This window comes from Dreissena polymorpha, chromosome 1, assembly GCF_020536995.1.
Source record: "Dreissena polymorpha isolate Duluth1 chromosome 1, UMN_Dpol_1.0, whole genome shotgun sequence".
Taxonomy (NCBI): Eukaryota; Metazoa; Mollusca; class Bivalvia; order Myida; family Dreissenidae; genus Dreissena; species Dreissena polymorpha.
Window position 1 is genome coordinate 141,918,418 of NC_068355.1, and position 14,529 is coordinate 141,932,946.

The following is a 14,529-nucleotide window of genomic DNA, read 5'->3' on the forward strand; positions in this document are numbered from 1 at the left end:
AGTTTGGTGATGTCTTTTCCCAGTTTGAGCTTTGCGCTGCAGATTCTCTTAACAAATGCAGTATCAATAGCCAGTTGCGAGCGTTCCTTCAGCAAGCGTCTCATATCTAAGGGCATCAATGGGACAAGATCGAGTCTGTTGTTTTTAACTTCTCAGTATAAGGAAGGAAACAATTGAAAAAAATGTTTGTTGATGCTATCATTGACAAATTTGCGGGCATGAAGGCAAAACAAAAATCACTTTAGTATGATGGATTTTCGGAATGAGTGCATTGGGTGGCGGTTGATATAGACTAACCGGTTCTGTCAGTTTTGTTGCCGTTGTAGAAGTTTACATTTAATTTTCTCCAAATTGTCTGTCTATTATGTCTTTTCAGCTCAACTGAGCACAACGTGCCTGGTTTGGTGTTAGTGTTATTTTGTAATATCGAGTATCGACTAATGTGCTCTTATTATTCAAAGGCACCGAATACTGTACGACGATGTTTCACGGGGAGGGGGTCGGCTTACAATTTATACATAGAACCCGGGGGCCGAATACTGTCTGCACATCGTACACAGTTATATTCTTACCCGTACGTTTTGCACAGATACATTTCTTACCCGACATCTTGCTACGCATGTTTTTCACAGTTATAGTTCTTACCCGTCCTTAAGCCTCTGCACATTGTGCACAGTTATATTTTTAACCGTCGTCTAGCTATGTACGTTTTGCACAGATATATTTTGTACCCGTCTTCTATCTATGTTCGATCTGCACAGCTATGTTTCTTTCCCGTCGTCTAGCTATGCATATCGTAAACAGTTATATTTCTTACCCGTCTTCTATCTATGTTCGATCTGCGCAGTTATATTTCTTACCCGTCGTCTAGTCATGTTCGTTGTGCGCAGTTATATTTCTTACCCGTCATCTTGCTATGCGCGTCGTGCGCAGATATATGTCTTACCTGTCGTCTATCTATCCTCGGCGTTATCCAAGATTTGTCCGCAGTTGTTTTTCTTACCCTTTATCTATCTATCCACGACGCATGTATATTTTTTTCTTCGTCTTTTTGCTATGCTTGTCGTGCACAGGTATATTTCGTACCCTCATCTCGTAAATTTACTCCCTACACATTAAAGGAGCTAACCTCTTATTGGCTTCTGCTTATTCCCGTCTTAACCTTACTGGCCTACTATGTTCTTGCAGGTCTGGGGCGCTGACCTGGTGGAGTTGATATTCCGGATGTCGCGGCAAGGGAACCTACTGGACTTCAGCACGGAGGAGATAGCCGTGCTACGTGCCGTCTGTCTCACCTTTACAGGTATATATCATGATAATTATATTGCCAAGTGAAAACATTTTGTTTGAAAAAAGTTATGTTCTTTTTACTAGGGTATATTAAATGAGCGCCCGCACATTGGGCTATTACAGAATGAGACATATAACCAATATGTATGCGTATTATGCTGCTACAGCACGGGACGTAATATGTGAGCGCCCTAATAGTGTGCTATAACAGCATGTAAGGCATTATATCTAAGCGCCCTCGAATTGTGCTATAACAGCACATCAGGCATAATATCTAAGCGCCCTCGTATTGTGCTATAACAGCACATCAGGCATAATATCTAAGCGCCCTCGTATTGTGCTATAACAGCATATGAGGCATTATATCAACGCGCCCTCGCATTGTGCTATAACAGAATGTAAGGCATGATATCAACGCGCCCTCGTATTGTGCTATAAAAGCATGTAAGGCATAATATCAACGCACCCTCGTATTGTGCTATAATAGCATATGAGGCATACTATCTAAGCGCCCGCGTATTGTGCTATAACAGCATATGAGGCATAATATCTAAGCGCCCGCGTATTGTGCTATAACAGCATATGAGGCATAATATCTAAGCGCCCGCGTATTGTGCTATAACAGCATATGAGGCATAATATCTAAGCGCCCGCGTATTGTGCTTTAACAGCATATGAGGAATAATAACTAAGCGCCCGCATATTGTGCTATAACAGCATATGAGGCATAATATCAAAGCGCCCGCGTATTGTGCTATAACAGCATATGAGGCATAATATCTAAGCGCCCTCGTATTGTGCTATAACCGAATGTAAGGCATAATATTAACGCGCCCTCGTATTGTGCTATAAAAGCATGTAAGGCATAATATCTAAGCGCCCTCGTATTGTGCTATAACAGCATATGAGGCATAATATCAACGCGCCCGCGTATTGTGCTATAACAGAATGTAAGACATAATTTCAACGCGCCCTCGTATCTTGCTATAACAGCATAGAAGGCATAATATCAACGCGCCCTCGTATTGTACTATAATAGCATATGAGGCATAATAGCTAGGCGCCCGCGTATTGTTCTATGACAGAATGTAAGGCATAATATCAACGCGCCCCCGTATTGTGCTATAACAGCATATCAGACATAATATCAACGCGCCCTCGTATTGTGCTATAACAGCATAGCAGGCATAATATCAACGCGCCCTCGTATTGTGTTATAACAGCATATGAGGCATAATATCAACGCGCCCTCGTTTAGTGCTATAACAGCATATGAGGCATAATATCTAAGCGCCCGCGTATTGTGCTATGACAGCATTTCAGGCATAATATCTAAGCGCCCGCGTATTGTGTAATAACAGCATTTCATGCATTATATCTAAGCGCCCGTGTATTGTGCTATTAAGACCTGATACATATGAAATTGCGCTGTTTCAGAATAACGTCATTTGACTGAGTGTAATTTTTGCTGTTACGGCATTCTGCGATACGCCCGCCTATTGTTCTGTAATTGGTATATTGCCCGAGTGCTTGTGTAGTGTGTTATAGCATTGGGTATATTGCCTTAGTGCTTGTATATTGTGTTACAGCATTGAGTATATTGCCCGAGTACTCGTGTATTGTGTTACAGCGTAATAAAATCATTAATACACTAGTGTTGCCCTCTGGTGAATATACTTTTGACTGACTTTTTTCAAGTTTTAAATTAAACATGTTGAAGTTTCAAAAAAACCGCTGTTTTCAGGTTTGACTGTATGAAATAAAGACATTTTGTGTATTAGTACAGATAAATTAAAGTATTTATACTTCCCTTTACAAAGCAATAGGTATTTATTGGAAATCCCCTTTGAAGTCTGCCCATCTGTCTGTCCGTCCGTCTTTTTGCCCGTATACACAAACTTGTCCGTAAGTCTTTTAAAGTTTTTATATACTTTCCAGCGTACAACATTTAAACAGGCAGACATTGTTCATTATTAACGGGGTTTTGCATGAGAGGATTTTGTTGTCGTACGTTAAAATTACAAAATAAACCCTATTTTTAAACTTCGTAACATTATTATAGTTTTTATAGACTTTCAAAGCAAAACTATATATCACCGACACTACAAAACTAATACATGTATGTGTTGTATTTGATATTTAGTATTATACATCGGTAATTAACTTTGTTTTATATTAAAAATGACTTTGAGACCATAACTTACCACCCCTCTCAGATCAAATTATTTATGTATGTAGTTATGTATGCTAGGAATGCATTAACTTAAACAGTCGTTTCGTCTTAAACCACGAGACCCAAATGTCAAAAATTTGGTATGTAACATTGTCCTATTGCTCTCTACCAACTTTGTTTAAAAAGTGATATGATTTGCTTCGATATTTTATCGTTTAATCTGTGTTTGTATGCTGCAAAAGCAACAAAACATATGCTTTAACATATTTCCCGGGGTCAGCTATTATAGTATGAACTCTTAATACACAGCCTTGATCATCTGCTTGTTGCAGATCGCTGCCCCACACTTAAGGAGAGGCAACGCGTGGAGCAGATACACAGCTTCCTATGGGACGTACTTAAGTACGTCGTCTCCCGTAGGCACAAGGACTTCAACCACTGGCTTAGCAAGACCGTTAACTTCCTGTGTCTACTGAGGGAGTTCGGTATCAAGTTCGAATCTGCATCTAGTCAGCTGACATTAGACTGGGAAGTGCTCTCAGATAATCCGCTCCTTCTATCGGCGTTCTTGAGTTAACAAAAGGATAGCTGTAGGGGTATCTACTTCGACGCGCAATAACACTATTGCGTTATTATTGTTTGACATATGAGTTTTCTGTGGAATGTCTGATCACCATCCATAACACAAGCAAAACATATTGGTCATTTATTAAATTAAATTAATTCTCAGCATTTTTACGATATGAATATAGCTTGTAGTGATTTTCGGTTTTGCGTCATTTTGTAAACGAGGTAAATAACGAAATTGTCATGTAAGATTTCAAAACAAAGGTACATATAAAACGCAAGCATCAGATGATAATATGACAATAAAGTTACTGTATAATTAAATAGACATTTATACTCATCAGACAGTTTACGGAACATAGCTCTTTGTAAATCACTGTCGACAAAATCATGCGTGCGATTACCAGAATTAGATCACTTGTTAATTCAGATAGGTTACACTCATGACACCGGAAAGATTTACAATCGTTAACTTGAAGGTTATTTTATTGTTTACAAAAGTCAGTGTATTATAATTTGGCTATTAGTGAATGCAATATTCAGACTTAAAATGCACGCATCATCAAAAAAGGGAAGTAACCACCACGTGGTGTGTGGGAAAGGAATTACCTGAAGTTTCACCTCCCTTTTAACCAGGGCTGATAAGTGAGAGTAGTTGCTCTTGTGGTTTTGTGATGTTGCCCAAAATATGCGTTCACTGACAGAACTCGATATTAAAATATTATAGTTAATAAAATAAATATGTATTGAGTATGTGAGCTATTAACCGTTTAATGGTTTTATTTGTTTTACTTCCATGAGATACTTGAGTCTGTAAAGTATATCCTAGTTTGAGATTGTTTTTTGTTTGTTTGTTTGTTTGTGTGACTGGTGTTGTTTATTATTTATGGATTGAGCTTTATTGTGAGCTGTCAACTTCAAATCGAAAATTGGTCACAGATATGTTAAACAAAAAATATTTTCAAAATTTAGTCCAATGCAACTGTATGTTGCAGTTCGAAAGCGCTGACTAAAAGAAGGGGTGCATAATTCCATGCTCACCGTGATCGTGGTGTTGTGATTGAAATACCGAGCTCTGTGGATACAATTATAGAAAGAAAACAAGCGACTGACAATCCATAATCAGTCTACTATGCAGATCAACGTAGACTGTAAATGAAACGTACACTGTTTGTACCCTACAGTACACTAGACTTATTTCTTTTAAGTCAGGCATATAAGTTGTTATTTAATTGTTGTTACATTTATTTATATGCATGTATTATCTTAAAGTCGACTGCTTAGAAATACGGTTTAATAGATTTAATTACTATGATCGATTTTCCTGATTTATTATACAGTTTGTGATTGCTGACTACAGTTTCAACAAAAGCTGTATGTTTTTACAGTTTTACTTGTATTCATATGAGTTGTGATTTGAGAAAACTTGGCATAATGCATGTGCGTAAAGTGTCGTCCCATATTAGCCTGCGCAGTCTCCACAATGGCAACCTATGTAAAAGACCGAGCCAGTCCGATTGAGATAATGCTCGGTTCGAGAAAAACCGAAATCCCCGTAATTGCCGAAATTATATATTTAGTTCTTCACTATCAAACTTGGATAAAAACAATGTTTCATAAGTGATTTTATTGTATTTTGCAATATTCTATATTAATATCCGCAGTATTTTGATAAATAATCAATATTAAGGTGGATTTCGGAAGATAACTGGGGATTTCGGGGGATTTCGGTAATTACGGGGATTCGGTATTTCTACACACCCCTCAAGGTCATACAACAATGGCGGCGCCCATGAATGTTCACACTCGTGTCAAAACTTTCTTACAGCATACATCGGCTTGTTTGGCTATTTAGAAACGGTCATTTAGGATATATGAGTTATTTATAAACTAAATCTCCGCTAATGCCAACAATGGATTGAATTCGAAGGATACATTCGATGTGAATTCAGGACAATCTGAATTAGACATTAAAGGGGCCTTTTGGCTTTTCACAGATTTTGGCATATTTTGAAGTTTGTCATTAAATGCTTTATATAAATGTAAACATTGGATCTTAAAAGCTCCAGTAAAAAATCAAGAATAAAATTTAAACAAGAGCACCGCCTTGCGGGTGCAGACCGCTCATCTATTTTCTTTTTAAAGGTGAAGGGACTCTCATTTTCAATCACAAAGGAGGGAGGAGTGGAGTGAAGAGGGGTGTATAGTGTGGGGTTGTGGACATTTATTACATTATCTTCCAAAAAAGCGAAAAAAAAAATCAGGGGGGGGGGGGGTTGGGGGGGCGATGGGGGGGGGGGGGTTGGGTGCGATGGTTGGACGGTATTTCAAACATAACCATTTTTTTAAAAAAAATGGGGGGGGGGGGGTATAGTGTGAGGGTGTGGTGGTAATTTGTGAGATGATCTGAAAAAAAAAAAAAAAAATAAAACAAAAAAATTGGGGGGGGGATGGGGTGGGGGGGTGGGGTGGGGGTATAGTGTGAGGGTGTGGTGGTCATTTGTGAGATGATCTTAAAAAAAAAAAAAAATATGGGGGGGGGGAGGGGGGGGAGGGGAGGGCACGGGGGATGGTTTGGGTGGAGTCTATTGTGGTATGTCAGGTAAGAGTAGTTTCATCAAAGTATCAATCAAATCTAATCATAAATAAAGAAGTTATGGCAATTTTAGCAAAATTTAATAATTTGACCTTGAGAGTCAAGGTCATTCAAAGGTCAAAGTAAAATTAAAGTTGCCAGGTACAGTAACCTCTTGATAGCATGTAAGTATTTGAAGTTTGAAAGCAAAAGCCTTGATACTTAAGAAGTAAAGTGGATCGAAACACAAAATTTAACCATATATTAAAAGTTACTAAGTCAAAAAAAGGGCCATAATTCCGTAACAATGACAACCAGAGTTATGCAACTTGTCCTTTTACTGTACCCTTATGATAGTTTGTGAGTGTTCCAAGTATGAAAGCAATATCTATGATACTTTAGGGGTAAAGTGGACCAAAACATAAATCTTAACCAAATTTTCAATTTTCTAAGTATAAAGGGCCCATAATTCCGTTCAAATGCCAGTCAGAGTTACATAACTTTGCCTGCACGGTCCCCTTATGATAGTTCATAAATCTTGCAAGTATGAAAGCAATAGCTTTGATACTGTAGGAATAAAGTGGACCTAAACACAAAACTTAATCAAATTTTCATTTTTCTAAGTATAAAAAGGGCACATAATTCTGTCAAAATGCCAGTCAGAGTTACATTACTTTGCCTGCACAGTCCCCTTATGATAGTTAGTAAGTGTTGCAAGTATGAAAGCAATAGCTTTAATGCTTAAGGAATAAAATGGACCTAAACACAAAACTTAACCAAAATTGTCAATTTTCTAAGTATAAAAAGGGCACATAATTCTGTCAAAATGCATGCCAGAGTTATCTAAATTTGCCTGCCCAGTCCCCTCATGATAGTAAGTAAGTGTACCAAGTTTGAATGCAATAGCATTGATACTTACTGAGAAAAGTGGAACTAAACGCAAAACTTAACCAAAATTTTCAATTTTTTAAGTATAAAAAGGGCACATAATTCTGTCAAAATGCACACCAGAGTTATCTAACTTTGCATGCCCAGTCCCCTCATGATAGTAAGTAAGTGTACCAAGTTTGAATGCAATAGCATTGATACTTTCTGAGAAAAGTGGACCTAAACGCAAAACTTAACCGGACGCCAACGCCGACGCCGACGCCAAGGTGATGACAATAGCTCATAATTTTTTTTCAAAAAATAGATGAGCTAAAAAGGAAAAAAAAGTAGCCGGTACCATAGTTGCAATAATCCAACTCCCAGTTATTGACCCTCCGGGTCCTGGGAGTTGCAACTGGTTTCGCGATTTACCATAGCAAAATCACCGCCTGAAATCCGAGCGGACATTTATTGGTAAAATTAGCAACATAAACTATTTTCTGGCATGAATAAACACAAATAGATCGTCAATATATCTATAATGAGCAAATTAAGATATCTTACATGATATGGTGTGCTCGCAGAAGAAAGATTTTAAACAAAGTTTCAAACACGTCAATCGTAAATGTAAATGTCAACTTGTTTGCATATGGAACAGTTTTTATTAACCAAAAGAAAAATTAAAGGAACGCACGCGGTGTGTTTACAACAACATGTACCAATAAACGGTTTACCTATGCTTTTCTCCGAACATACAATTTATGTTTTTAAGAAAGGTTATTTTCAAATATTAAATATTTGTTTTAAATGGACAGAAATTTTATATATAATTTGTTCAAATTTTACTTAATACTTATGTTAATTGTATATGAATAGCGGTCAGATCTGCCGTAAGGGAATTATAATACAACATCTACAGCAGCAACATGTATTAGCTCTAAAGCATACAATTGCTTTAAGCCATATACAAAATAGAAAATAACAAAAGTGTAATGCATGGATTATACGAATTGTGATTTCCCCAGGCGATTTTAGCCCAGCGGTCTAAAATGCGAGCTTGAAATTCTCACAAGCGCTTGCTGTCTGCTTTCGGCCAATGTTCAATCAAAACATGCACGCTCTTATCAGCGGTTTGTGCATAAGGGGCTTAGATAACATGTATGAGCGATTTACGGGTCGTTCATGGGGATCAATTATGGTGTTTGTCCCTAATAATGGCCGATAAGGATCTATTATTACCGGTACATGTGGAGTAAGAGCAATTAAAGATATGCTCAAATTGTTTGTTTGTTCTATTTTAATAGTTTAAACCTATTTATTGTAGCTCGATTGCATCGAAAGCCGTAGGCTTATATAAACGCTCTTGAGTCCGTTTCCTGGGACTAGAACCAGTACTTGGTGTCTTTTGGGGGAGATCGAAGGAACGCTCACAGTGGGGTTTTAACCCGTGACTTCCCGATCTCTAGGTGGACACCATATCCACTACGCCACAGTGATCTTTTAAATATTTTAATTTTTTACGACTATTGCAGAAAATAAAAAGTTTAAAAAAACTTGCTTCAAAAACAAACCGTAACTGATGTGTGTTGCGGTTGTGCGTAATTTAAGTTATAAATACAATTAATTGGAATCAAACGTCGTATTTGATTGCTCTCGACCATTTCCAGTAACATTACTACTCAAAATCATAGAACATTTCATACAAATGTTCGTAAAATAAACTTAACCAATTAAAAATCAGTGTTCTTTATGGCATTTGCCGAAAGTTCAACGCCAGATGTGGACTGGTAAAATAGATGTTTGTAGATACAAAATGCTCGTTTATTATTGTTTTGCATATCTATTCATACGACACATGTACACTAAAATGGTGTTCAAGTGTCGTATGAATAGATATATTCGCGGGAATTAATTGTGGCCACAAATAAATAAACACGAGCAGTTTGTATCAGTTCTACAAAAATCTATGTAATCATATCACATCTAGCGTTGAAATTTTGGATATTGCTTTAAGGAACACTGATTGTTAAGGTGTTAACTTTATTTTACGAAAAACTTAACGAAATTTTCGTTGATTTTGAGCTTTATAGAGACTTTAAAATGTGTTCAAATTATTTTCTTAACGCCGACTATAGCTTAACAGTACCAATATTTAATATATTCAGATCCAATAGATATATAGTTTCTTTCATATTAACGAAATTCGCTATATACCTGCAACACATTTTTCTTTAGTCTTTGTGCATGACAGAATACAATCTAATAAACGACCAGTAGTTGGAAGCAAGATTTTCCATGGGTCACAGAAAGTTTTTCAATATTAATTTTGCTTTCTGTTTATTTTGGTTGTTATTTAATATTATAATATATGACTTAAATGAAATGAACTGAGGACAAATACATAAATATTAAAAGAAATGTTGTGATTTGGTAGCTCCAAAGTAGTGTGGATTTTGATTTATAACATTTAGAAAGTATATAAAGAATTCGACACCAACCGCCTGTCGCAGTGCCTGACCAAATTCCTGGGGAAATGCCAGTATATATATATTATTCGCTTGTTATTCTTGTTTGTTTATCATAACATTTTAATTGCACAGCAACTGGAACAACGCTGACAAAGATCACACTCACATACAGAACAATTCTTTAAAACGCAACCTTCCCTAAGGCATAACACACTTTCACCCATCTCTTTAGTCAACAAAGTCTTTACTACAGACAGCCTTAAGCACTCTACACTCTTAAACGTCTCTCTCAGTCAACTGTCTCCCACTAACGAACGACCATACGGATAGACAACGGCAAGGGACGGGTTCTATATGCTTTTATTTTAATATGTATTTCAATATTTACACACATTACCAAAGCTTTACAATATGTACACTAGGAGACATACATCTATACACTGTTATTTTAATATTTATTTCATAATCACACACAGTATCAAGCTTTACAATATGTACATAAGTAGACATACATCTATATACGTTTATACTAATATTTATTTCATTCCGTTAATTAATTAAGTACTAAATTGTATAGCATGAAAAAATAAAATATTTATTAAGTATTCCATACTACAGCCTTATCTCTAGGCAACCCCTTTCAGTAATAGCTTTATCTACCCCTCGATAATCAGTACCCTCATCAGCTCTGAAATGGCCTATTGCCTTATCAAAGACATTCGCACGTGTTAACCCCTTTGTCAATGCACCGCAGAGTACATAACAGGGCGGTAGACTTGCTAAGCATGTAAGAACACCCGACACTACATCCAGATTTTTTCCGGATTTTCAGTTCAATTAGCATACAGCGCAATAACTGTTTATACAATGCCGTATCTAAAAGCACGGACTCTGCCACTAATCCGATCGCAGCGAGAATACAGTAATAAGAATGTGTCATAATTCAAACTACACTGTTATGCGGCGCAATACAATTTCAACTGCTACCACAAGACATCGTCAGATACTACAGTTAAAAACATTTGTGCAGTGTAACCTTTTCTTTTGCTTTGTTCAAATCGACAATTCACAACTTCCGCCATGAACGATTTGTTATCAAGTTTATGTTTTGAGCATTTCTCAACAAAATACACGCACATTGATGTCGATTGCAACAGGTATTGTGTTTGTAACAATGTATTAGGTTGATTTAACTCGATTTTATGTACATATGTGAGACATTATTTTTTTACATTGAATTTAATTTTAACAAGAACTATGAGCTGTACGTATGTACTCATAAAAGCTCAGAGCATTCAAGAAGAACTAGCCGGTACCAGGGCTCGAACCAGTGACCCCCGGAGTCATGGAATTAGTCTGAAGTAAAAACGGATTAGCCCTCTAGGCTATTCCGCCGGATACACATCGTTTAAGTATTTTTTACCTTACATAAGCAATCTTCGTTGTTTTGTAAATTTAAACGACAACAACAGAACTCTCCAAATAATTCAATCGTTTCGCGTTGCAACGCTTTATAATTTTTAGGTTTTCAAATCGTCAAAAGATACATATAATGGCTATATTGGACTATGGTTAATGTTCAGTAATACTGTTTCCTCACAAAAATCATAATTAAAACGAAAATTTGCGAATCTGAAACAACTTTTTTGAATTTTGTCAATTTATCAAACCGTGAAAAGATCCCTTTAAAGCCAAGCTGTACACGTTGAATAAATTAAGCATACAAGAAGCTTTACGTGCATATATATTACGGCTTAAAATACACATTTGAACGAAAACATTAATTTACATTCTTACCCGAAGTATGAGTGTATGAAGTCTTTGATAACCTTTATAAAAAAATAACATTATAAATGAGCTATATTGGTTTAAAAAAAAGATGAACAGTTGGTAAGTTAAGCACAAAGAAATATTGACTTGCATATTTTATTGCCAAACTTGCAAATTTTATAGCCCAAAATGCACATTTAACAGGAATTTTTATAGTGAAACTTTGTTAGAAAAATCGCGTCTAACCTTTGAGTGCCTGTTAATTAATAACAACATGATAACTAAGCTTTATTTGTGGGCAATATTAACCATTTAGCACATAAAAAGGCTGACTTGCATATTTTACAACAAAAATGCACATTTGGACAAGACAATACAGGGCTTTTTTATGTTTTCGTGAAGCGGCCTTGGTCCCCCATTTTGTGAAAAAAAAAGTCGCGAACTGTTTTAAATTGTAAAATATGAGTCGCAAATGTTGTTTTCATTATATATTTATCTGAATAAATTGTGAACAGGTTTTGTATTTAAAAAATATTTTAGTGTGTTGAGGAAAATGGCCAATGCGCATCAAAATAACTGGGATGAATACCTTGATGGAGCTCTGTTTTCCCAGCGCACCAAACGGCACTCCAGCACCAAGTTCACTCCCTTCTTCCTTTTGTATTGTAGAGAGGCGGTATTCCCCAGTCCGCTTCCGCCAGCATTCACTGGAGAAGAATGTGATACAATTGTTATTAAGAACAGAAGATTTCAATACAATTAAATTACATATACAGGGCATAAAAATGTTATTTGGTTTTAAGTGAATAAATAAATAAAATGCCAGAATTGAGAGTATCCAATTGTGAAAATAATACTGTAAAATGAGACACTTCATTTGGATAATCCCAATTTCATGAACATTAATCTAAATTACCTCAATTTGTAAAGCTTTAATGCAATATTTAATATTTGATCTGTTTATGCTTCGTATACATGATATTTATGAAACAAATACATGCAGACTGGTCAGCAATTGTGCTCTTCAAATACTGGAGTCAACAAATAATTGCGCATTTCAATTCCATTCATAATTAGTGTTATATCCTCTTAAAAGGTGCAAGCAAATATTATGCGCAAGTACACAAACAGTGTACCATGTGTACACAAACATGTGTACAATGTCTTGCCTATTGCAGATTCCTACTGTAACACCACAAGAGGAGGAAGAGATTGTTAACAACATAATGAGCATAAGAAAAAGAGCAATGGATGAGTTGACCACCAGCATAGACACTGCACACAGAAAGCAGCAAAAGGATTTCAAAATGAGGCAGACCAAAAATTATGTTGCTTTAAAAGAAGGCGACCGATAGCTCCTCCTTCGTGCTTAGACAGCCACCCGAACAGGAAGCCTGCAAGCGAACTTTACCGGCCCTTATGCGATTGATTCTATACAGTGAAAGACAGCCTGCCTTCTTTCAGACGGTCAAAGGCTGAACAGAAGGTTTCAGTAGACCGACTGAAATAGTACGAAGAGACTGAAGCTGTGACACCGCCTGTAGTCGAAGGACCAGCCATACAGGTACCTGTCAACAAAAAAACAGATGAGAGGGAGGAATTCGTGTCCCGAACATCAGGAGCTAGATTACTTGAACAGCTCTGCAATCTTATCTTGCAGAGTGGCTTGCTCCAGTAGCTACCCTCTAAGACGCTCATACATGAGGTAATACTAGCTTTAGCAAACCTGAAGAGCAACGATACATTACAAATATGTACATAGTAGCATACAAACAACAATACTATATGGAGATAATACATATTATTCCAGACCATACATTTTTTATACAGTAAAATTTTCTTGTTCGTGTTGGCTTATTATAAAACCAGTTTCATAATTGATATTCAATTTGGATAAAAGGTTGTCTTTTTTTCAAAGACATAAATACATTTAATTGAATAGTGATTAATTAATTACTAATGTTTAGAAATTACATAAACTTTGTTGTACCTTTTAAGGAAGAATAGCAGACAAATTTTCAGAAAATTGATCTTCTCAAAATTAAAATTCATTTACTATTAGTTTCAGAAACATGAGCTAATTGGCATAATTTTGCTTGATCAGTTTAACAACACATTATTTGTTTTACTACCACAGATTTCGAGTACATTAGAGGCAGCTATAGAAACTAATCATGCACTATCCTCCCCCATCTCAGGACCATTGATGTTAGCCTGGAGACAAAACAGATCAATGTATGTCGCTCTCCAGTGCCTGCCTTTTGGCTTTCCAATCCAAACTTCCAGTCATGGATGTAGCGGAGACCCTCAAGCCAAGACCGCGTCACACGAAGACTACTACTGTAAGAAACATGCCATACAAGGACGACCAACGGCTCAGACATGGCAATGAGGTTATGGATTCAATCAACATAGCAACGATGCGTTAAGACTAGTCAAGAATTTAACCCGTCAATAATTTCACCACATTGGTGACATTATTAAACCGCCTATACCTGCATGCTATATATGAAGCGGGGCTTAATGCTTTATCGTTAAGTGCCCAGATAGCTAGCTGTATGCACGTGCTAAGCAGGGACGACTCTTTCCGCGTTAATGGTATTTTAAGTATTGTGGAATCCCCTTCTTAGTGAAAATCCATTTAGGCGGAAACTGTCGTCCCTGATTAGCCTTTGCAGACACCACAGGCTAATGTGGGATGACATTTTACGCACATGCATTAGGCCCCGTTTTCCCAGAGCGAGGCTTATTAGAAAACAGACTGTTCGTAATATTCATTGACCGATGTTAAAATAAATGCCCAATTTCAAATAATTTGG

At 36.7% G+C, this 14,529-nt stretch overlaps 1 protein-coding gene across 2 annotated transcripts in view; it reads left to right on the forward strand.

Annotated features, from left to right (window-relative positions):
- LOC127853310 (nuclear receptor subfamily 1 group D member 2-like) overlaps positions 1–14,529 on the forward strand; it is a 33,046-nt gene extending 18,517 nt beyond the window's left edge. Inside the window, exons 6-9 of one of the 2 annotated variants that reach the window (XR_008036564.1) lie at positions 1,189–1,303; positions 3,796–3,865; positions 12,889–13,415; positions 13,848–14,529. Coding sequence is in view for 1 of the 2 variants with exons in the window: in XM_052387730.1 (XP_052243690.1) it covers positions 1,189–1,303; positions 3,796–4,040 (360 nt within the window). In the remaining variant the exon portion in view is untranslated. Of the gene's footprint in view, positions 1–1,188; positions 1,304–3,795; positions 5,346–12,888; positions 13,416–13,847 lie in introns of those variants that run through there. The other variant, XM_052387730.1, reaches the window with a different exon arrangement.